General features: G+C 36.3%; 1 protein-coding gene across 1 annotated transcript in view; it reads right to left on the bottom strand.

Annotated features, from left to right (window-relative positions):
- Positions 1 to 26,026, bottom strand: part of ANO3 (anoctamin 3) — a 397,425-nt gene that overhangs the window by 3,442 nt on the left and 367,957 nt on the right. The window contains 9 exon segments of the mRNA XM_024764654.1: positions 2,187 to 2,292; positions 2,464 to 2,544; positions 6,389 to 6,536; positions 7,417 to 7,569; positions 8,577 to 8,710; positions 12,122 to 12,219; positions 18,195 to 18,252; positions 19,128 to 19,239; positions 23,607 to 23,643. Of these exon segments, the coding sequence (XP_024620422.1) occupies positions 2,187 to 2,292; positions 2,464 to 2,544; positions 6,389 to 6,536; positions 7,417 to 7,569; positions 8,577 to 8,710; positions 12,122 to 12,219; positions 18,195 to 18,252; positions 19,128 to 19,239; positions 23,607 to 23,643 (927 nt within the window).

The raw sequence follows: 26,026 nt of genomic DNA, 5'->3' as shown, positions 1-26,026 counted from the left end.
GGTAACATTCCCAAGATTTTTTTTTTTTTTTTTTTTTTTTTTTATGCCCAAGATTCTTAATAAAAGATTTATTGAAGTAGAGAGCATTATTGTAGGTCTAAGCACCTATCCTTAGGGGAATATGGTATTTAATTTTGATGAAATATCATAAATAGACAAAAGAAATTATAAATCTCATGGATAGATGTCTCTCTAGATCTGAAAAAGTATAATGGGTAAGAGATAAAAATGAATTATTATATAATAACATTGAGGTAATTTTGGAAAACAATACTTAAAATAATACTATATATATATATATATATATATATATATATATACACACACACACACACACACATATATATTCAATATACTTATAAACAAACATATATTCAAATAAAGATGTGGAAAATCTTCCACAGAAGAAAAGACAGTGGGTGCTTTTGGAGTGGGTGGGTAATGGGGAATGAAGAGGAAAAAAAAAAAAGAAGGAATCATTGGGCTTATGCATCCATGATGGCAGGTCGCTGTTAATTGAGGCATTTGATTAAGTCTTTCTACCTGAGCTCCAAAAGAAGATGAAGAAGAAAAAAGTGTACATTTTAACACACACAATAAAAAAGATTTTTTGGAATCATTGGATTGGAAATATGCTTTAAACTCTTTTGCTACCTATAATAAAATAGAAAGTCAAACTTCATCAGGAGACATTTTTATAGGCCCATAGAGTCACTAAATAATAGAATTTAGTCCTGGATTAAACCTTATTTCATATGCAAAAAGTCTTATGTATGGCTATCTTTTTCTCTCCATAATTGTGGCCATAGGAAACAGATGCATTTAAAGTTTTTCCATAGACCTTAGTGAGTAGATACTCAATATATTCCAGTGCTAAGTTCTTCACTGTATCAAGCTGGTTATTTTTTAAGCAAGGCAATAATACTGTAGCTTCTCCAAAATTTCTTCACAGACTACAATCTAAAATCATTGCATGACTCTGATCATCAAAATCTGTGCACGTTTTATAAAAGTGTTCTCAGACATAATTTATAGAACTATGCACTGTTGCTGTACAAATACACATGATCGACTATAATTAGAGTTGATTGTTCAGAAAATAAGTCTCTCCACCCCGATGAATAAATATGGGTTCTTTTGTTAGATGATGAAAACCAACCTTACTTTTTAAATTTGGTTATTAGGAGACTCAAAACTGAGGTGTGGTAGAGTTGATCTACAATGTTGTATTAGTTTCAGGTGTAAAGCAAAGTGATTCAGTTATACATACATATATATCTATTTTTTTCAGATTCTTTTCCCTTATAAGTTATTACAAAATATAGTTCCCTGTGCTATACACTAGGTCTTTTTGGTTATCTATTTTGTATATAGTAGTGTGAATATGTTAATCCCGAATTCCTAATTTATCCCTCCCCCTTCCCCTTTGGTAACCATAAGTTTGTCTTCTATGTTAGTGAGTCTGTTTCTGTTTTGTAAATGTTTATTTGTAGCATTTTTTTAGATTCCATAAGTAAGTGACATCATATGATATTTGTCTTTCTCTGTCTGGCTTACTTCACTTAGTATGATAATCTCTATATCCACTCGTGGACCTAGAGATTATCCTAGATTTCTGATATAAATACTCTTTAACTTACATTATTCAGTTCTTGCTTTTTTGCATGTCATAGTGGTTTCCTTGTATCTGGAAACCACTATGAGGGACATACTCAAGTCCTGTTTTGGAAGTCAGTGAGAAACTGACTTCAAAAAGGCAACTAGGGACTTCCCTGGTGGTCCAGTGGTAAAGAATCTGCCTTGCAGTGCAGGTGACACTGGTTCGATCCCTGGTCGGGGAACTAAGATCCCACATACCGCGGGGCAAATAAGGCCGCACGCCGCAAATGCTGAGCTCACGCGGCTCAACTAGAGAGCCTGCGTGCCACAAATTACAGAGCCCATGTGCCCTGGAACCTGCGAGTCACAACTAGAGAGAGAAAACCTGCACACTACAACTAGAGAGAAGCCCGTGCACTGCAACGAAGAGCCCACATGCCTCAACGAAGATCCCTCATGCCGCAGCTAAGACCTGACACAGCCAAAAATAAATAAATAAAAAATAAATCTTAAAAAAAAAAAAAGGCAACTAATATATCAGTCAGAAAAGCGTTTACCTAGAGTAATTTTATCAGCCTGTGACTAACCTCAAACACAATAATGAAGGCCAATCTAGCAGCGAGGATATGCCAGTATTGTAGGGTAAATTCATAGGGCTTGGAACTCCAAGGAGGACCTCTGTAGTCTCTGTACCTAAAATCCACAAAAACAAAGAATTTGAAGAACAAAGACCAAAATGTGGAGGCCCCAAATGTTCTTAATTTGCCAAAACTCCAAAATGACAGTTTAAATGGACCCATTAGCATGAGGAGACAGAATGGTGAAAGCAAAAAGAAAAGATAACTATAATTTATAAGTAAATACCTGCAATAACCAGATTTTCCCATGCCAAGCTCACTCAGGTCAAAGAAGGATAGGCTATTGTTGACATATCCTGTTAAACAACTGGGAGAAGAGAAAAGAAAGCATGTGTGATTCAGAGATTCATGAATTTCTAGTCCAATTCCTTCATTACCAATGACAAGATTTAATAAGTGCCACTATGCCTTTCATTATAATTATAAACTCCTAGCAACTCAGCTCTCTGATTCTATTCTCTGACTCCCATTACATCTGTGATTATGCCTTAATGAGACAGACTCTTGCCTGCCATTTCCCTCCAATAGTTTCTATTTTGCCTTATCATTTGGCTTATGTTTTATTAAGTGTTTACTATGCACTAGGCATTGTGGTAATTACTTCCTATGCATTGAAACTGAATAAATATATATAAACATGTAACACGATTTGGATAATTAACATCAAACAGCCAATTGATAAACATGTTTATTTGTAATTTATTAACTTATTCAATACATATTTATGGAGGACCGATGATTTGTTAGAACAATTCTGGATGCTTGGTATTCAACAGTAAACAAAAAAGGCAAAATTCCCTACTCTGGTGGTTAGGTATTAAACTGTGATCAGGGTTAAGTTTTACAATAGCCTTAGAACATGTATATTATTATTATCTTCACCACATAGATAGAAGAACTAAGATTTACAGAGACTAAATGACTTTCTCTAGGCCTATAATTGTCAAAATTTCTGGTCTCAGATACCCTTTACATTTAAAAAAGCTGTTGAAGATCTCAAGGAGCTTTTTGCATAGGGGAATATCTATTGATATTTACCACATTAGAAATTGAAATAGAAATTTATGTTCATTCATTTAAAATAACTATCACATCCATTCAAATAATATGAATAACACATTTGAAAAATAGTTACATACTCCAAAAGAAAAAACATAGCAAGAAGAATGACACTGATTTACATGTTTGCAAACACCTTAATGCCTGCCTTAATAGAAGACAGCTGGATACTCAAACCTACATTAGATCTATTGCAATATGTTGTTTTGGTTGAAGGGTAAGTAGAAAATCTGGCCTCATGCAGACAAGTAGGTGGAAGAAGGAAGACTATTTTAATATCATTTCAGATAAATGTCAATATTTTTCTTTGATATTATACCAAAGCTCTACCTGTGGTCATTTCTTAAAGTTTAGTTGTAAGGTGGAATCTTCGTGTAACTGAACTTTCATATGCATCGTTCCATATGGATTTTGCATTAAAATCCATAGGTCTATCTTGTACTTTGAATTCGTCATTTATCCATGTAAGATTTTGTAACATCAAATTGGGGCCATTTGGAGAACATGTGTTCCCTGAATTATGCAGATCTTCCAAATGTTGATATATTTTTACTACAGACCATGAAAAAGCACAATTGTTAATATCGTCACTGACTTTTATCGGAAAAAAAAACCCTATAAGTATGGGGAAGCTTTAAAGCTCAACAAATATTGTCAATTATTTTCCTTAAAATGACAAGCTAGTTTTGTGCATTCTGTAAAAGAGTGTTTGCTAATACCCAAGCCTGAATACTCATAGCTTGTCTGACAATTTTATTTCATGTTAAAAAAAAGTTTCTTTAGTTTGCAACTCCAAAAGTTTGCACTTTCCTTTGACACGCTTATCACACTTTAGGATGCAGCAGAAGCGCTTTATGCGCACTCTGCATTTTGTCGAATAGAATATTGAGAAGACATTTATTCAAGGGTGGAGGTTTGGTTAAAATGAATAATTATTACTGCTTCATCAAAGACATTCTGAAATTTCTTACTGGCATTGTAAAAATGGTGAATGTAGAGTGGTGAGAAATAGAATCATTACTAGTATTTTTTGGTGCCACTGCCTTGAGTGATGCAAAGCCACCAGAAAATTTTAGCCCACTGCTTTTGTACCATCTGTGCATATGTCAATTTGGTGAAAAAAGCAAATAGTATCTTAGTATTATTATGAAAATAATATTGACCTCATGGACCCTGAAGGAGATATGCAGGCCATGGGTTGAGAACCACTGCCCAGAACATAGAGTTGTTAGAGACTGAATTCAAGTGCCCATTTATCTTATTCTAAACCCTAAATTTTAATTACAGGGCCACACTGACTTCAACTTCACTCCCCTCCCTGGCCATCCAGGACCTCATAACTTATCATTTCAGCTTGCCAGTATCATCCTCTCCATTGCCACCTTGTCTTTTTGCCCCCTTGCTCTGAAAATTTCCAATCTGAATTAATTTACTCCAGTTCAGCTGCTAAACGTACCTGGAGAAAATTAATACCAGGAAGCCCCTATGAATGTGCGGTTTCAAACTCACAAGTCCTCCACATCTCTTCTTGAAATGATTCTACATCCCTAGTCACTGCTAATGGAGAAGGAGTCAGGTGCTACCTACGTGAAAAGTCAGTACCTGGAATGTGAACAGAGCTTACACCCATCCAATCTCACTTTCACCTGCCACTAGGTGGCAGTAAAGGCACTAACAAATAATGCCCGTAAGGAAGAGGGCTGCCAAGCGAGCCTACATATTTTAAACCATTAAAATCTGCTTCTAGACCATTTTCAATAAAGAAAAAAGAGACTTTTGGGTTTTTCACTATGAATACTAAAAACCAATTTATATCTGTTTATAGTGTTTTACAGTTCATAAAATGTCACCTCAGGCACCATTTCTTAAACATAGGTCCAGATTGATGATGTGCCTTTTAGTAGAAGGCAAAGTTAGCACTTAAATCTTGGGAGTTTGACTTCAAGTTAAAATCTCTTGACAAGACTCCAATATATAAAAGAAAATCTCCTGCCTTTATTACCTCTCTCTGAAAAATTGAGACGTACGTTTGTGTTCAGAAAGGCACCGCAGTGTTCTGAGACAAATGAGTTCATCTGCAGGACTAAGGGCTGAACTCATCCTAAACCGGGGCTCTGCGGGGCTCTGCTTGCTCGGGCACACGTCCCGCATCTAGATAAGATGTATGCCCAGGGCTGCTCCTGAAGGAAGGAGGAGACACAGCTTCTCCTATCACTACTTTATCTCCTATCACTACTTCCACACCTAAGGCTAACCTCCAGCTAAAAACTCCAGTTTCTCTCTGTCTTCAAGTCCAGGGCTCCCTTGCATTCTTCAAGCTTTCAAGAAGGAAAGATCTGAAAAACTCATATCCCCTAAGGCAGTGTTCTAAACTGGGTGATTTTGTCCCCCAGGGACCATTTGGCAACGTCTGGAGACATTTCTGGTTGTCACAAGTCGGGGAGCAGGGAGGTTGCTCTTGGTATCCACTGGGTAGAGGCCAAGGTTGCTGCTAAACATCCTTTGGCACAGGACACCCCTCCTCCTCAAAAATAGAATTATCTGGTCTATAACGTCAATAGTGCAGAGGTTGAGAAACCCTGTTCTCAAGTGTTGATTTAAATTTTAACAAAAAAGAAAAAGGAGACAGGTTTAGGGTATCATTTTCTGCATGCTTAAAATCTCTAGCAGTAAATCCCTTTAGAAAAATCTCTAGTCACGTAGCTGAGAGTTTCTTCATATTCTGTATACCCCACAAACTAGCTTAATTCCCTTCAGTAATTTAACTAGTATAGGCCTCAATTTCCCATCTATATAGACAAACTATTGCATTGGATTCTTTCAAAGGTCTCTTCTAGTTCTAAATTTAACTTCTAAATACATTAAAATGTTTTTAACATTTTAATACCGGTGATGCATTTACACAGAAAATCATAGACTCTAAAATTAATTGCTGTAAAAAACACTGCTGCCCTTTTTATCCCACTTGATTCCATCTAATAAACACATAAACACAATGATCAGAAACATTACCCTTAATGGTCACAGAACAAAGCTTGCCAATAAGTTTCCATTTTAATTACAAATAAAAAATGTGTACATTTCAACCTTACCTTTCACTATATTCAAACTGACTTGCACAGGGGCCATATTTGTATTCATAGACAAAACGTGGGATGTAATCAGATGTAATAGCAATTACAAACGCATTGGTAATCACAGCCAATATACCAATTCCTTCAAGAATTCCATACCAGATACCTAGTAGGAGAAAGATTAAAGATAGTGAGTAAAAAGAAAAAAAGTTAAAACCCTTTAATCAACCTTAATTTGGAAAAAGTGTTTTAGTTATGTTGGAACCACGGCTCTGTCCATTATTTACTTTCTTAGGATGGTATGTATCTCACTACAGATATTACAGCTATTGAATACTTTTCCATAGGGGGAGGTAGACATCATGTAGGGAGATTTGAAAATTAAAATATCGTTAGGAACTGGTTCGTGTCTGGACCAATGAGATATAGACACAGCTGCTTAAGATTCTTCAAAGCCTATGTATAGAACTTGATGAGGTACTCAAACCTATAAAAATAAAGTTCTACTTCATTGTGTGAACTCTGAAATATCTGTATTCACTATGGGTTTTGCCTTTATCTTTGTCAGCTACCTTTTTAATGTAAAACTACGAAAAAGTAAAACTAGTTTAGTGTCAAGACCTGGAAATCACTAGTTGACATTTTCTACTTCTTAAGAGGCCAATTTGGCATCATATAGATACACAAAAAAGCTTTTGAAATTGTATATAGTATCAATAGACTATTGATTATGGTCAAAACTGATGTTTCAAATAGGATTAAAGTTAACTTTAAAAAATAATGGAATGAAAAAATAAGCTCTGGAAAGGGATTTATGAGATCCTTTTCAGTTACAAATAAGTTTATGAAATAGCGTGTTCAGTATGAACTTACCCTCAACTAAGAGTTATAACTAAACTTACTCTCATTTCATTCTTTGGTTAACGAAAACAGTTTTGTTATGGCTGGAAGGGAGCTCCAGCAATAGAAACCCACATTGTGCTAAGTAAGATCAAGCCACCACTTGGCCTTAGCAACGCAAAAATCATGTAGTTGCTGAATCTTACCTATGTCGGTTGCTCTGGCTGGCAAAGGCCTCCGCCACTGGGTGACAAATTTGTACGCATCCAGCCTGATTTCAATGATATTGTTTAACAAAGCCAAAAGAGGGGCCAGCGGAAAAGCCGCAACAAAGATGGTGGTAAAACCAAACTGCAAAACTGTAAAGGAAGAGGGTTAGAAAATCGGTAATATAAACAGTGTCATTTATTGAGTGCTTTCTTTGTTCCATATTAGGCATCTTTACATAGATTGCCTTTAATCCTTCCAACATCCCTACAAAGTAAACACGCTTATCCCACTTTACAGTTGAGAAAAATGTAGCTCATACATGTTAAGTAAACTGGCTAAAGGGCAGATAGATGAAAAATGTTAAAAACTGCATTCAAACTCAGATCTCAATAGATTGAAAGTCTATGAGACTTTCACCTCTATGCCATGCAGCATGAAGGAAGAAAAACGTCAGAGAAGGACTTGAAGAAACATGCTTAGTCCTAGAAGGGAAGCAAGAGACCTAATCTTGTCCTCTCTTTTTATAGATGAGAAAACTGAGGGCCAGAGAACAAAAGCAAATGTCAAAACAACGTGCAGTGATCTTAACAGTTGGAATGAGAATCCTTATTTTTGTAATATAAATAAGTAAGCTTCTTGAAGACTCAAGACTCAGACTGGGTCTGTGCAAATGTTTACTGTGAGAAAGAATTATTGCTTTATTTGGTTGGGCTGATACATTTCTCAACATAGGAGTGGGTTTTGCTTTATTTTGTTCCTTTAAAATATTTGCTCAAAAGGTATGTGCTTTCATTTTGGTCAAATGTTATGGTTGACAGGACAAAATGCATAAGCCTTCCAAGGGTACTGCTTTAATATCTTCTCTAGCTCTGCTGAGGTAAAGGTACAAATGTGTTTTAGAATGCTTGGGGGCTTCCCTGGTGGCACAGTGGTTGAGAGTCCTCCTGCCGATGCAGGGGACACGGGTTCGTGCCCTGGCCCAGGATGATCCTCCCCAAAAAAAAAAAAAAAAAAAAAAAAAAAAAACCCCAGCACAGTTAGAATGCTTGGGATTGGAAAGGAGAGAGGCGGTTTTCTCTCTTGAATCAGAGCCTGAGTGAAGTAGAAAAAATGTATCAAGAGGGTCAAATAGCTTTGCAGAAGGTTCTTTCCATACCCATTTCTAAGTACTCATCCATCAGTCCGTGAATATTCATGGGCTGTAGATTCCAATCATTTTCCCACTGAGGTATGGAAGCATCTTGTATTCCCCGCTTGATTTTATGTCGTGACCACCAGTTCTGGATCAACCTGCATAAAGGCAAAGGCCTTTTAAGCTCGTATTTAAGCACCTGGTAAATAATTTATAGTGTATTAAGAAAAGAGAAACTCCAACTACCTTGGGACTACACTAAGCATGCCTGAGAATTGGGGGGGTCTTTTCATGGTCTCAACTTTAAATTTTGCAAGGAAGAAGAGGCCTCCGACTTCCTAGACCCTACAAACATCTACATAGTTATCAAAGAGTTGATCCTCCCGTATACTATAGGTGCTTCCTAATACTGATTAGACAAATACTCACTTCTGTGATTCCTTCCCCTACCCCACCTATATAAATACCTAAACTCTTATGCTGCCTGTTGTGATTGGATCTGAGCCCTTCCTTCCAAATCTTCTGGGCTGTGCTCTCTGAACATGAGTAAAATCATGTTTCACATGAGATAACTGAGCCCTACCTAGAGTTTCAAGAGATGTAGTTTCTATTCCTCACCCTACAATGCATTAGCTGTGTGGCTTTTAGCAAGTCACTTCACTTCTCTGAGTTTATAACTATGAAGGATTCAAGAGATTACACTCTGCTCCTATAGTGAACAATAATTCACAGGTAATGAATCTGTGTCTCAGTCCATTTATCAGACTTGGAAAGGAAGTAGCAACACTCTTTCCCTAACCCAGGGGCAGTCTTGAAATTATATGACTCAGAAATATCCTGGTATGCAAATATTGTAGACTTCTGGGTAATGAATTATCTTAAGAGTTAGATAAAAATTATCTCTAGGATAAGGTGAATCTCACAGGACCCAATGAACAGTACCCAACTCTCAGTTTTAATTAATCATGGACGTAGAGCTTCAGTGGGGGTTGGAAGAACCACCATAGTTAGATCAAAACGTCAGGTAAGCGCTTCAATGTGTGCTCCATGGAGGTTGCCTCTGGAGCCTTGTGAAGATGAAAAAGGGAGTTGGGGATGGAAGGCCTGCTTGCTTATATCCTATTTATTTCAGTCTGCTTAAGATTTTACTTGAGGAAAGAGAATTGTGCTTTAAAAGTTTAAAAGTCATTGCTTTAGGGACTGGTTCACTCCTGCTAGAGTTTCTTCAGCAAGGCCTTTGTCCAGCTGTTGGGAAAACCCCACCAGGATGTCATTTGCCATGGTACCCTTGGGATTTGATATACAAAATCCAGGCTCACCTCTTGGGCAAGGACATGGCGAAAATGTGATGTCCAAAGTGCATGTTATGTTCAGAAGTACATAGACAATAATAAAAACAAGAATCATTCTTAATATTACAATGACTACTACACCATCTTGACTGTGCTTATGAGGTACCGACACCATGTCAGATCCTGTGCTAGGCACTTGATACCTAATTTACTCAAATATTTTCAAATTATGTTCCTCAAACTTTATGTTTCAAAGAGGTAAGCCAAAGATAGAAAGGAATACGTAAAACGGACTGGGCTTCCCAAACCTCCATGCCTATTCTCCCTTCATTTAGAAGAGATTCATTTTAATCTGTTTTGACTATTGAGGATTTGTGTAAACATCTCTTCACAAAAAGCTTCTGTCATTTATTAATGAAGGTTTAAATACCATTGGGTCATCTCATTTAATCTTTATAAATCCCTTATTTTATAAATTAAAAAAAATGTCTCAGAGAGGTTAAGTAAATTATAAGCATCTTTAGCAAGAGGCAGAAAAGGAATTTGTACCAGGCCTCCACAATTTCCCAGTCCGATGCACTGGGTTAATATCACCTCTCCAACCCCCAGGTCTCTGCTCAGGAATATCCTAATGCTACTTAAGGGCCAAGGAGGAGAAAGAAACATGGTATAATTTGATGACTGAGCCTAAGTTATTTATATCATTAATCAACTAACCAGTTCTTTCCCCATAGTAAGGAAACTCCTCAAAATTATAATGTTTTTAAATAAATTAGGCCTCAATACTTCCATACCACAATGTTTTAAATACACTCTATTTCACTGTATTCTAAAGGATAATATATTTTAACAGATGTAAAAGTGGGCATTCAGGGTCCTTCTATGTCAGTATTTCACAGTTAGAATTTATCTATAGGGAAAAAACAGAATGCTGTTGTTTTGATGTTATCACAATCAATCCTGTTCTAAATATTTATTGCTGTTGCTGTTGTAACAAAGAGCCCCAAACCTCCCCATCCAGGATTTTAATTTTATTTCATTCTTAAAGGGGGGAGACAGAAATGGAGGTTCTCTGCATTAAACAAAAACAACAACAACCTTGGTCTTTTGGTAGCCAAAAGAAACCAGAAAGTTAATTTTGTTCTCAAGAACGTGCACTGCCAATAATATTTTAAGAATACCAACAAGTGTCTTAAGATGTTGAACAGAGTACAAGTTACTCTATATCCATTATTTCGTCTAATCCTTACAGTGGTTCTTGAGGTAGATACAGCTGTTGAGCCTCTCTTAGAGATGTGAAAACTGAGGCACAGAAAGGTCGATTGGCTTACAAATGGTCACACATTTTGTAAGGAGCGGAGTAGGAACTGAACTGTCATCTCTCTGATTACCAAGCCCCAATTCTTAAGAACTAGTTCTTCTTAAATGTATGGACACCAAGGGGGGAAAGTGGCAGGGAGGCGGTGGTAGTGTAATGAATTGGGAGATTGGGATTGACATATATACACTAATATGTATAAAATGGATAACTAATAAGAACCTGCTGTATAAAAAAAAAAATAAAATAAAATTTAAAAAAAAGAACTAGTCTTCTTAGTAACTCTATAGAAGGCTAGTTTAAAAATTAAATACTCTTAGAACAAAAAATTTCACAATCTGTATGGAAACACAAAAGACCCCAAATAGCCAAAGCTTCCATCGACAGATGAATGGATAAAGAAGATGTGGCACATATATACAATGGAATATTACTCAGTCATAAAAAGAAACGAAATTGAGTTATTTGTAGTGAGGTGGATGGGCCTAGAGTCTGTCATACAGAGTGAAGTAAGTCAGAAAGAGAAAAACAAATACCGTATGCTAACACATATATATGGAATCTAAAATACAAAACAAAAAAATGGTCATGAAGAACCTAGGGACAAGACGGGAATAAAGACGTAGACCCAATAGAGAATGGACTTGAGGACACAGGGAGGCAGAAGGGTAAGCTGGGACGAAGTGAGAGAGTGGCATGGACATATATACACTACCAAATGTAAAATAGATAGCTAGTGGGAAGCAGACACATAGCACAGGGAGATCAGCTCGGTGCTTTGTGACCACCTGGAGGGGTGGGATAGGGAGGGTGGGAGGGAGGGAGATGTAAGAGGGAAGAGATATGGGGACATATGTATATGTATAGCTGATTCACTTTGTTATAAAGCAGAAACTAACACACCATTGTAAAGCAATTATACTCCAATAAAGATGTTAAAAAAAAAATTAAGTACTCACGGGTATCCCAGTTCCATGAAATTGTTCCATATTTGCTTCAAAAACATGATAACTCCCATCTGGAGGCAAAGGTCTATCAAACAGCCACTAGGATGACACTGAAACAGAATAACAAGAGCATTAATGATCTTGCTCTTCTAGGTTGCCTTAAACACCCCCACATTCAAATTGTACAGCAAATTCTAAAGCCAGGGCACCTTATATCAATGCGTAAGGAGAATAAAAACAGGGAAGAAATAGCGCATATGAGGATACCTCATAGGGAAGTTTTCAGTAATATACATTGGAATATTGATCAAAATTATAACAGCAATAACCAAAAAATCTAACTTTTAATGAGCACTTAGTACTGCCAAGCTCTGTGCTAGGCATGATCACATTTAATGAATGCTCTGGAATACTACATACCTATTAACAATCAGGTGATAGCAAAATATTTAATTCTATGACAAAATGTTTATATTTTTTAAAATCAGCTTTTTGTCTCAGACTGATTTTAAATTTGCAGAAAATTTACAAAGATAGTACAGAGAGTGCCCATGCACCCCTCCCCCAATTCCCTCCATTGCCCCTTACATTACCGAGGTATATTGTCAGGTATAAGTTAAGAAGTCAATATTAGTACATTGCTATTAACCAAATTCCAGACTTGACTTAGATTTCACCAGCTCCAGGACGCAATGTGGGAGACCCCATAGCACTTATTTGTCATGTTCCCCCCAGTCACCTCTGGTCTAGACAGTTTCTCAGATTTTCATATCCTTAACAATTCTGAGTACTGCTGGACAAGCACCCTGTGGAAAATCCCCCAATCTGGGTTTGTCTGATGTTTTCACATATTTAGACTGGGGTTATGTGCTTTAAGAATGGAGGCAGGGCACAGAGGTAAAGTGCCATTTCCATCACATCCCATCAGGGCCACATGGTATCCCCATGACATCACCAGTGATATTAACTTTCATCACTTGGTTAATATAATATTTGCCAAGTGTTTCTTCTGCAAAGTTACTCATTTTCCCGTATCTCCTGGAGAGGGAGTATCTACATATATTATAATGTATTTTAAGTGATAAAAGTATGCCACAAAATAGGTTGTCAGTATGATCCCAATGTTGCCTTCTCTGTGCTCCTCTGCTTTTTCAGATGATCAGTAACAGCATTAAAAACCCACACGAACAAAAGTGTGATTCCAATGAAAATTGCAATAAATGTGTTTTGCTTGAAAACTTTGCACTATATAAGATATTTCGGTAGGAAAGCGTGGGTCTTTTTCTTTGGAAATGGGTTCATGTCCTGCTTGTAAGGATGATGGTCTCTATAGCTTTGATCTACAGTTTCTATTTCTATCAAATCAGTACCAGTGGGACTTCAAAGGGAACAAATACTTAGGACACAAAGAGCCTGCTTTTCTGTTTCCAGCCCAGTAACTTAAAACTCCCTAATCTGAGCCAGAGAGAGGGTTTGCCAGTGATAATTTTTATTGTGTGGAGAAGTTTCAAGTCTCCTATCCAAGCACACTGCTTCTGAATTTAGGACCCCCTGAACTCTGCTACATATATACCATAAGTGGGTTTGGTAGAATGTCTGAGGCAGAATAATTACTAAGCTACAGAGTCAGATCACAGATCACAGCTGCAAGCTGAAACTCTTCATTTTTGTAGAGAGACTCACAGAGGCAAATTAACTTGTCCAAGATCATGCAATGCTAACTGGTAATGTGGGAATGAAAGCTTAGGTCTCCTGTACCCTCATCCACTGCTCTTTTACATAATGCTAAGGATGAATTCTATTTACCAAATGTGTTCATTGCCTTGAAGGGTTGCTTTAGCAAAGCCTGTTATTATGCGGGAAGTTAAAAAGAAGACTATCATAGAACCATGTGATTGGATCACTCTCCACGGTGGTAGGCCAAAGTGGGGAGGCTGGATGACAGACCATTTATAATTTCGTTGAATTTAAGCCTTGATGACTTTGTAGTTTGATTTACAGGGTAGAGAAAGAGATCTAACGGTTTCAGCGGATCTGCCTCTTCACATAATGATTCCTTTGAGCTAACTCCAGTCCTTCATTACTCTAAAACTCATTTAGGATAAAGTCTATACTTAGAATGAGTAAAGGGCATGGATGAATGTGCAGGAGACCCAGGCTTTCATTCCCATTGCACCATTCAAAATTATACGACCATGGACAACCCAACGCTGGGTGCCTTCACATATTTTTCTCATTTGCTCCTCATGAGAGTCTGGTGACATGGGTGTTAATATCTCTGTTTTGTAGATAATGAAGCTAAGTGGCAGACAGAAGTATCAGACTGCAATACCCTATTCCTTTCACTTGATCCACTTTAGTATGTTTACTCTAAATCCAATTTACATGTAGGAGCCAGCAATCATTCAGCGATCTTGTACCAAAACCAATTTTTATTAGATTCTCCACTGTGGCAATATGCTATCCCAATGGTGGCTGGAAAGCACAGTGACCAGAACATGAACTCTAGACTGCCGGAATCAAACTGATATCAAATTGATTACTTCATCAATTTATAGGTATGTTTCAATAATTTTAGGCAAATTATATATCTTCTCTAAGATTCTGTTTTCTCACCAGTAACATGAGTGTAATAACAGACTTGTGAGGATTAAATGCATTAATATATGTAGAACACTTAGAACCAATTGCTGGAATGTGCTGGCATATAGTAAACACTCATTAAATATTAGCTAGTATTAACATTTTACACAGATTTACATATATGAGATATTATATGGCGTAGTATGAGGGAATTCCAGTATAGCCAGTTTGTAAATGTTCTAAATAAAATTGTGGTACTTTTTTCCTTTCTTTATAATGGCTACCATTATTTATGCCAGGGATTTTACATGCATGATCCAATTTAATCCACCTATGGCCAATATTACTGAGGTGGCTATTCTTATCACAATTTGCACATAAAAAAAATCGAGACGTAGAGATATTAAGATCATGTGTTCAGGTACGGCAAAATTAGAATGTAGACTGTCAGATTCCAAAGACAAAATATTTGTTACAGATCGTGGTTATGTTCTTTTCTTCAAGACTATTAAATCATCAAAGGAAGGAAAGAGACTTCTTCATCTGTACACCACATATTACCCAGCAGAGACCTAGGATAGAATATGTGTCAATAAATGCTTGCTGTATGATTGAATTCAGAGGATCAATTCTTATCTTCCATCATGTATACTTTTCCTATCTACACTTCCAGGATTTCTAGAGCCTATCACAAACCCATATTTTTATTTCACTGAGTTTTTGTCAAAATAAATAAGCCTTTGTTGGAAAATATGGCTACTATCTATGGCATATGTATTGTGGAGAATATCTAGGATGGTTATGAAGTATTTTTCCTGACATTAGTATTATAATTATTCCCCTGGTACTTTCAAAGAAGAATCATGAATTCCAATAATTTCCCAATTAAGAGTACCCAATTAAATAAAATTATTGGTGCTAGCAGCCACTAAAATGGCATCAATAGGCAGATCTACCTACGCGTGACTACACTGTTCCCCACACTACCCTTGCTAACGCCACTGAACATTCCTGGAAAAAGTAAGCCTTGCTTTTCCCCCTGCATTTGGGTAGCTGAAAACCTTTTAGCAGATATAGTCATACTTCTGGGCTACGAAAGAAGCAAGTCTGATTTGGGGATTTTCAGGAGGCCTGGGACTATGAAAGGCCTTAGTTGATCTCTGTCCAATAGAATAATACCCAGGTGGCTGTAGAGACAGAGCATAGATAAATATCAGTTACAATTTATAGAGTTCCTACCACAGTCCAGGGACTGTGCTGTCTTATGCAAATTATCTCTTATTTATTAACAGCTTTGCAACCTAAGTGTTACTATTGCCAGTTTACAGATGAGAAGACAGATATTCAGAGAGATTAAATTAAGGACAAAGAATGAATAATCAGCATTAACATTTGAGCCCAGTTTTCTGTGATATAAAGCACACGTTCTTTGGGATTTTTAGGCTTTCTCCATGTATTCCAATAACTTTTAGAAGACTTTGGGGAGACAACATTAATGAGAGAGGCCCTGAGTTTTGGGGACTTTTTAGATAGAGACTAGAAATATCTCCTATTTCTCAGGTAATCTTTTCTTAGCCTCTCTCTAAATTATGACCTCCTACTAATGCTGCCACAAATTAAATTGGATTTTACATTAGAATAATTAAAACAATTTTGAACTACACAAGGAATAAACAGTCTAACAATGAGACTGAAAAGAGTCCAGAAATTTCAAGATGTAGAATATAAAAAATCTTACAGTCTCATTTTGCCGAATGAAAACATGTATTTATTACATTTATTTATTAAATGTGTGGCTGCCAATTAGGCATGGGGGGATCTTGATTACTCTTTACACCAAAATAAACTTCCAGTGGGCCAAAGATATCAGTATTAAAAAAAATAACATTAGCTAAAAATACATGTTAATTTTCGGCTTCCCTGGTGGCACAGTGGTTAAGAATCCACCTGCCAATGCAGGGAACATGGGTTTGAGCCCTGGGCCAGGACGATCCCACATGCGTGGAGCAACTAAGCCCATGTGCCACAACTACTGACCCTGTGCTCTAGAACCTGTGAGCCACAACTACTGAGCCCAAGTGCCACAACTACTGAAGCCCGTACACCTAAAGCCCAGACTCCACAACAAGAGAAGCCACCGTAATAAGAAGCCTGCGTACTGCGACGAAGAGTAGCCACCGCTCGCCACAACTAGAAAAAGCCCGCACACAGCAATGAAGACACAACACAGCCAAAAATAAATAAATAACTAAATAATTTTTTTTTTTTTAATGTGAATTTTTAAAATTTCCTGAATGGAGAATACATTTTTTTTGTCATGATACAAATTCCCCAAACCATTAACAACAGTAATATTTTGATTAGAAAATGCTATATAGTTTTGTAAAAAAATATCAAAACTAAACTAAACTATATACAAGAAAATGGGAAACATATCTGCAGCAAATATGAAAGATCAGAGCCTAATTTTATTTGTTTATAAATTATTAAAACAGAAAAACAGCTTAATGAAAATAAATAGGAATAATACACACACAGAAGTATAAAATGTCAACAGAAATATGAAAAATATTCTCCATCTCACTTGTAATTAAAGGAACTGAAATCAAAAGAAGGTATCTTTTGGATTATTGGTAAAACTTAAAATGTTTCTCTTGGCAGAAGTCTGAAAAGTAGATTCATACTCTATAGGTAGAGCATAGCATTTGGGAGGACAATTTGTCAGTCTCAGTGAAAATATAAAATATTCTTACACTGTGATAGAGAGATATTATTCCTAGACATTTTGTTTCCATGACATACATATAATAAATCAATAAAGAAATATGAGACTTTGAAGATATACCTATATATTTATAAATTAGTATTTGAAGTAAGATTTCTTTTGGACTAAATTTTCCCTGCTTAAAAGGAAACATAGCATGTTTAAAAGTTTGGAAACCAGTACAATAGGCAATAATAATTCCCCCAAAGAAAAACAGTTCTGGAGCTAAATTTCTGGGCTTTATGAATGGAAAAAATAGCTTTGATGGAATATTAAAAAGAGCTGAGGGACTTCCCTGGTGGTGCAGTGGTAAGAGTTTGGGCTCCCAATGCAGGGGACCTGGGTTTGATTCCTGCTCAGGGCACTAGATCCCACATGCATGCCGCAACTAAGAGTTCTCATGCCACAACTAAGGAGCCCACATGCTGCAACGAAGGAGCCACGAGCCACAACTAAGACCCGGCACAATCAAATAAATAAAAATAAATAATTAAATGAGCAAATTATTGCTTTACAAAAAAAAAAAAGAGCTGAGGTCAGGATCACCCTCTTTTTTGGAAAGACTTAGTTCCATTTCTGAAACCATAGGAAGTCTCCTTTATTGAAAATGTGTCTTCAGCATGCCTGAAATTCCCTGTTCCACCTCCCCTTTCTCTCCCTTCCCACCCCCTCTTCCTCCCATAGTCACTGGTCCATATCCATGCCTATCCCCACACCCACCCTTACAAGATTACTTACTTCCTCCAGTCTCCACCGGTTGAAAAGTTTATTGTACTTTCCTGGATGGCCTACAAATCTGTAAAAAGCCATTTTAATTCATTAGCGTTTATGTGGGTTGACTGAAGAACATTTACTAATTCATTACAACAAGTGCATGTGTGGGTAGAGACTTAAGTGTTCTCTGGAGCAACTTGTACCCAAACAGTTGACTTAGGCCATGCTTACACATCAAAGGACCCAACTTAAAAAGGGAAAATGACGTGTGAAGTCAATATCAATGAGTTGAGAAAGTACAGACAAACCAACCGAATGAAATTTTCTACTTTTACCTGTGGAGTTTTAATGTCTTCTTGACCTAGTTAACGAATATTAATACAATGTGCTGAATGATTGAGTTTAAAATGTTTCTAGCTTCAGCATGTTTCCATGGCACTTGTCAGCGTGTTAAGCATATGGCAGACCAGAACCAGTAGCTTAATATGCTTCTTTTTCATATTTTGCAGCAAATTTAAGGAAAATAAAAACATTACCATGAGAGGTATGTTTCCCCACTAAGGAACTGTAAGCTGGGGTTACATAAAAATTATTTTCTTATTTAACAAAACCATTACTTATGACTGGAGAGTCATAATTCAACCCAAGGATGGCATATGTTTTATTTATTTTTTAAAAATGGAAGTATAGTTGATTTACAATGTTGTGTTAGCTTCAGGTATACAGAAAAGTAATACGGTTATATGATTTTACTTTTTTATGCCAACTTTAACTGGGAGTGGCAGCTAGAAGCACTGTGCAGAGGAGTCTTTTGACTTGAAAAAGCAGGTGAAGATTGATTGGGACAGTTTTCTAAAGCAGAGGACAAGAATTTGCCACCCCTGTCAACAAACCTGCAGTGGAACTGTTGACAATCTCTGTCATTCTGCAAAGATAATGCCTATGGAGTTGACTTACCTCCCCAGAAAGAAAGCAATATAGAAGATAGAACTGTTTAAATTGACGAACTGGAAGAGGAACATCTTCAAAGCAAAGCTGTTTTCCCATTCAGATTCTGTTCGAGGATATTCTAAAAGGAACATAGGGTGTGTTTACATAGATGAGGTAAATGGCAAGAAATATGGATACAGAATCAGAAGTCCCATGTTCAAAATCTGGTTCAGTCATTTACTAGTTCTATGCGCCACTCAATGTCTCTGAGTTCTAGTGTCTGCATCTGTAAAAATAGGAATGATAATATCTGTTCCATAGAGTTGCTGAAAGGATCCAATGAGATAATCTTTAGACATTTCCCACAGCTACAGAAGTATGATGCTTGTTACTAAGATATAAAGATTTTCAGGATTCTCTCTGCTCCTTTCATTTAGAGGTAACCATAAATATTAGATCAGTCTTTCACCCAAACTGGCTACACTTAATATAGGGACCTAAATTGTCCACAGGGTTCTTTGAAAAAGGAATATTTTGTATGCAGACTGAAGTGGAATAGTAAAGAGAAAAGAGGGCCACATCAGTCACAAGAGCCCAGTTTTTATCTCAACCTTACACCTAATTTGCTGGTAATCTCAGGCAGGTCTCTTCACATTTCTCTGTAATCAGTTTTATAATCTGTGAAATGAGGAATTTAGATAAGATAATTTTAAGAACTCTGTCAACTCACACCTTAGGGTTCTAACTTTTCAAACAAAACAAAACAAAACACAACAAAATACAGTGATGAGAGAGATTGGATGAAGATGGCAGCATGTACTGAAGCCTCTGCTCCCACTCAGTACCCAAGTAAGTGATAGAAAATATATATGCACAACTAATATATATATATTTTAATATAATTGAAAAATTCAAGAAAGGTAGAAACTAGATGGGCTCTGACTTAAGGAAAAGAGAGACTAAAATACATGCATGAGCAAAGCACAGAATAAAAACGCAACAGGTCTTGGGGAACTCCAAGTCCAAAGCAGGTAGGTGCCGGAAATAGGAGGGGGTCTGTGGGGCATCGAAAAGAGTGACTGGTTGGTGGGCACCAGTGAGAGCAGTCAGGATAGGCTGACATTTCCCCATGGGTTTTGATAGGTTGTGTTTTCATTGTTGTTTCCTTATAAATAGTTTGTAAATTAAGCATAAAACTTATTTAGAAATGAGAATGTGGATTTTTTTAAAAATCCTGTGAGTAAGATTGCTTTTGGTTCTCCATTTCTAATTTTATTGCATCGTGATCCACAAATGTGTCCTGTGTGATTTCTGTTTGGGGGCAAAAAAGTTGCAATTTCATTGTGGCCAAATTACATGGATAAGTTTTGTCAATGTATCAAGTGTCTGAAAATAATATTTCTGTTGAGCATACAGTTTATATATATTTTAAAAGAAGCTTGCTAGTTATGATATTCAAATACTCTACATCCTGGCTTATATTTTGAGTGTGGATTTATCAATTTATTTTTGTATTTCTATCATTTTTTGCTTTCTATGTTTTGAAGGTTTATGAAAAGGTGTATAGAAATCATGACGATTATAATGACCTGGTAGATTGTTTATCAGGATGAAGTGTTTCTCTGTCTCTCTCAAATAGATATTAAACTCTTTTTTGCCTAAAGTTAATATGGTGACATATGATTTTATTGTTACTATTTTCTTGATATAGATGCTCCTATTGCTGAATTGACCTCTGACAAAATAAAAACTATTTTTACCAGTTGTCCTAATTTGTTTCTTGGAATCTAGGTTTATTTTTATAGATAATTAATATTACAGGTAAATCACAGTTCATTATTATAGTTACTTTATTACTTGGAACAACTGACAACCATTCTGATCTAATTCTCAACAACTATAAAATTAGGCTGAAAAAATTATCTCTTGGAATCAAATGTTACATATTTCCTCTCTAAAAAAATCTTAATGTGATAGAATTGAAGCTTTGATTTTTTTGTGTGTGTGGTTTTTGAAAATAAAATATTTGGACAAAAAAAGAAATCAAGGGGCTTCCCTGGTGGCACAGTGGTTGAGAGTCCGCCTGCCGATGCAGGGGACACGGGTTTGTGCCCCGGTCTGGGAAGATCCCACATGCCACAGAGCGGCTAGGCCCGTGAGCCATGGCCGCTGAGCCTGCACGTCCGGAGCCTGTGCTCTGCAACGGGAGAGGCCACAACAGTGAGAGGCCCGCGTACCGCAAAAAAAAAAAAAAGAAATCAAGAAACAAAGTTTAAAAAATATTTTAAATAAAACAGTGTTTGGCCTCCTCCAGAAAGTTAAACCTAATTTCTAATTTGAAGCATAAATTTGCAAGCCAAAAGTTATACAGAATATAATGTCATATATATTATATGTATATATTTATAGGTATATACATGCAATGATATTATATTACTTTAAATAAAATATCAATATTTTATTAATTTAAATCAATACAATTCATTCATTATTAATCAACAGTTATGAATCCACAGGCATTATGGTATGAGTTACAGATGGAAAAATCAAATATGAAGTGAATACACCTGGAACTTAGCACAGATAACTGTTCTGTTTCCTACTATCAATTGTGGTCCCCAAATCACTTGCTTAGATTTGCTTCTATCTTGGGTATAAAGTTCTTTAAAAGTTAATAAATGTAAGGAATCAGAACTGGAAGAAACCTCTGAGACAATCTAGTTCAAGTGCTTTGTTACCCAACTGAAGAAATTGTAGCTCAGTGGGTTTAAAGAACAATGGAAACGATGAAAAAGATCATTCGCATTTATGGAGCACTTGTCATGTGTCAGGCGGCCAACCTACAATGGTGAAACAGGAAGTATTATCATTCTCATTTTACCAGTGAAGAAACTGACTCAAAAAAAAAAAAAAAAAAAAAGGAGGAGGAACAGAGGAAAGAGGAGAAGGAGGAAGAATGGAATGGAGAGAGGGGGAAACCTGCTCATAGTCATGTAATTTCCAAGTAATCATGTCATCCAGAGGATGAACTAGGAACTAGTTCTTCCCTCTACACACTGTTCCTTCATAACGAAAGTGATATATCATAATAGAGTCATACAGTTCCTCCACCATAGTCAATGGAGTCTGTCACTTCTGAGTTTAAATTCTACTTATTTAACTTAATTATCTTGGTTTTCTTATCCATAAACTAGGGATCATACTGTCATAGAGTTGTGATGACAATAAAACAAAATAATGAAGGAGAAGTGTTTAGCTTAGCCCAGTGCCTTGGCTCTGGTGAGTTCTCAATAAAAGATCACTGCTCAAACAAATCTGCAATAAAAATTTTGTACCCCGAACTGGGGGACCAAAAATTAAGTTCGAGGATAGAAAAAAAAACATTTTCTGACATGTAAGGTTTTGAGAAATTTACTTTCCAGGTAGCAAAATAAGGAATTAAGTTAAGACAGAAGAAACATAGGATCCAAAAAGTAATGTCCAGCCGAGAAAAAAAAGGTGAAAGGAATTCCCACAGTGCTGGTGAAGGGAAGTGTAGATGCAGCTGAGCACAAGCCCAGAGGGTAACCTATTGAGATTGGAGTAGACAGTGGTTCAGGGAGGATAACTCTAAGAAGAAAATAAAATGAATACAATACTTGATGTTTTTGAATGTATTTCGAGAGAATTTACAGTTATGGCAGGAAGTTTGGGATAAATTAAGGAAAGTATGTGTAGACAATTAAGCAAAAAAAAGTGCTGTTATTAGCTTCATGAAAATATAAAGGTTGTGTAAGAAAGGAAGGATCACAGTACACACCATGCCTTAGATGTGAACATAGTTCTCTAGACACAATGATTTGAACACTAATTATTCATTTGGCTAAAACTGCTGGTACAACTAGTTTGGAAGGAGGGGAATTAAGTCTGTTTTTAGCCGGCGATGGATGGGAAAGTGTGCGGGGACAGAACACTGCAGGGAATAAAGACTTAAGTTCTTGTCTTTATGATGGGAAGGCAATCACTTCCCAAAGCTGGAAAACCCAAGAATGGCATGCAGTTTAGAAACAGGGTAGAAAATAACAGAAGAAATTAATTGATAAAATGCTAAAAAGCCGTCCCTCAGGGATATGGAAAATAAAAATGGGTAATGTGGCAAAGGACTGGTGTTTATTATAAATCTCTTAATAATCTTTTGCCTTTTAAATTGTGTACATGTAATATGACACTTTGATAAAAATAAATATTGGGGGTGAAAATCACGAAGAACTGAAAAGGTAGTGGAAAAAAGCAATTCCAAGTAGGGAGAACTAGGTTTGCTAATTTCTAGTAAGATTTTGTAACTATACACATTGCCTCTCTATAGTTATGTGATGTAGTCCAACTTCCTACGCCCCTTCTTTCACTTTTATTGACAATTATATAACTAAAGTTGATATAAAAAACATATAAAAAATGCTAAAGTGTGTAAAGCAAGTGCAGAATAACATGTCCATGTTACTAAAGAGTGAAGAAAAATGGACTTACCTAAATTAGTGAGAAGGTAAGCAATTTTTTCATAAGCCTGTAATAAAAGAAAACAAATAGTTAATGTTATTATTTTCTTTTAGAAAAGCCTGTTATTTACACTATTCAAGAAACATCTAAAGTATATTCTACATAGTGGCTACATTTTTAATTAAGCAGAAGCAAGTTTTAAATCTTACTCTACAGTGCTTTATATATACACATACACACAAAATGCATGTAATAAAAATGTGTTGTAAATATGTGTATATATACAGACACACTTGATTTCTGCAATAACATCTTTTCTGCTAGCTATCTTTATTTCCACTTTATAAATCAAAGAAATGAGACTTAAAAAAACCCCAAAGACATTCAACTAGTTAATGGCTGACCTGGGATTTAATAATCAAATTATATGTGCTTTTCACTACACTGGAAGGTTAAGTGGAAGTATGTCTTCTTTACTATTGATAAAGAATTTTCCAAACTCTGACAAAGACAGTGGGCAAAGTTGCATTCCTAAAGAACAAAGCTGGTTTGGTGGTTATTTAAAACAAGATTCACTAGTCAGACCTGTTGAATCTGTAAGTCACACGCACAATAGATTTTTATAACATTTTTTATATTCTGCCACCTTCTCCTTGCCCCACCGTACTCTGTGTACCACCCATACAGACTCAAGGAAAGAAAACATATTTCACAATATTCCAAGTAAATATAGTTGGAAATGTATATTTACTTTGGACAGAAGGGTGATGTGTGTGTGTATGTAAATATGACTACATAACCCCACAATTCAACAAATTATTCTTTAGATTATAAATTCCAATAACCCTGCCTATTGGCATGCAAAATCAAAAAGGTGTCTGGACACTTGAAAAGTTGTTCACCTTCCCTGACTGTTCTTTCAGTAGAACTATTATGATTATTCATCTTGACCATGATTCAATCCATCTCTTCCTAAGATTTAAAGTGTTATCTTGAGACAAAAAGATTATATTGAGTACAATAGTCTCATTCTATCCCTGGTGCAGTTTGTTTTTTTTTTAACTGTACACTCAAGTAATCATTTCCAAATTTTAAGACCCGATTAGCTTGAATTCATGAGCACCAAAGTTATCCTGACTTTGTTCTTTTCCATGCCCCATTTATCAACTAAGATGATTAGAGAAGGGTCTCCAGAGAGTATTGGAAGACAGTCTTATCAATCAGCAAATAGTACTTGAGTACCTCCTATGCCTCAGGCACTGAATTAAGTGCCCTCATGGGGACTGAGAGAAAATTTTATTTATATAACTGCCATTTAGAGTATTTGGTGCCAAACAGTGTTTTATAGATACTACTATTTATATGTGTCCTTACAACAATATTATCAAATAGGTATTATGATTCCCATTTTACAGAACAGGAAACTACGGTTTAGAATGTTAAGCACCTAACCCGAGATAATACTTCTAAGCAAGTAGCAAAGTCGGGATTTGGTATCATGGCTCTCTTGTACCACCGATGCTGTGCCTTCTCACATAACCACTTCAGATTTTGTCTTAATACTTAGCACACAGACCTGTCTGTAAGCCTGCGATGGTGATATCTGCAGCTGATGCCCCAAGGGATTACAATAACCTAATAACCTTCAGAGGAATGTTATGAATCACAAAAGATGTTGTGCCACCCCTGGATATATTGCTCTTGGAAAGCTGCCTGAGGTAGTGAACAGCCTGAATCACCCAAGGCCCAAATGCCCATTGGCGTTATCATGATGATGAGTTATAAAATCAGTCCATGCAGAGTGACATGTTAACTCACCCACAAAGTGTAGGAAGAAACCACCATTCAAATATAACCAACTGGATGGTGTATTACAGCAATCACATTGACACAGCAAGTTGTGTGTGTGTGTGTGTGTGTGTGTGTGTGTGTTAGAATGGATATGTACTTGGGAGAGGAGAGAATAAGGGGATTCAGGGTCAATTGTTCTGGTTGCTACATTATATACATGTAGTATATGTATATACTACATAAATATACATCATTTTATATATACATATATATGCAATATATGTGTGTGTGTAAAACATTTATAAATAAAATAAAATTTAAAAAGTATATAAAATACCATATTGAGGAACCTATGCTTTTAAAAATTATTCACTAGTGCATTCAGTAAGCTGATATTCTGTGGTCATATATATTGGGTTAAAAATATTTATTAGGAATTTCTAATGAGTCAGGTACTATTCAGGGAACCAAATAACAGTGAACCAAACAGTCTCTGCTTTCATGGAATTTAAACTCCAGTGCTCAGAGACAGATGGCAAAGAAATATGTAATTGGCCAGGAGATGCAAAGTACTAAGAGGAAAGATGAAGTAGCCTGAGGGGTAGAGAGTAGTGGTGGCACAGCATGCTATTTAGAGGGTGATCAGGGAAGCCTCTCCA

Source organism: Neophocaena asiaeorientalis, unplaced genomic scaffold (genome assembly GCF_003031525.2).
Source record: "Neophocaena asiaeorientalis asiaeorientalis breed wild unplaced genomic scaffold, Neophocaena_asiaeorientalis_V1.1 scaffold230, whole genome shotgun sequence".
NCBI classification, from domain to species: domain Eukaryota; kingdom Metazoa; phylum Chordata; class Mammalia; order Artiodactyla; family Phocoenidae; genus Neophocaena; species Neophocaena asiaeorientalis.
This window is presented reverse-complemented; position numbering and strand designations above follow the sequence as displayed.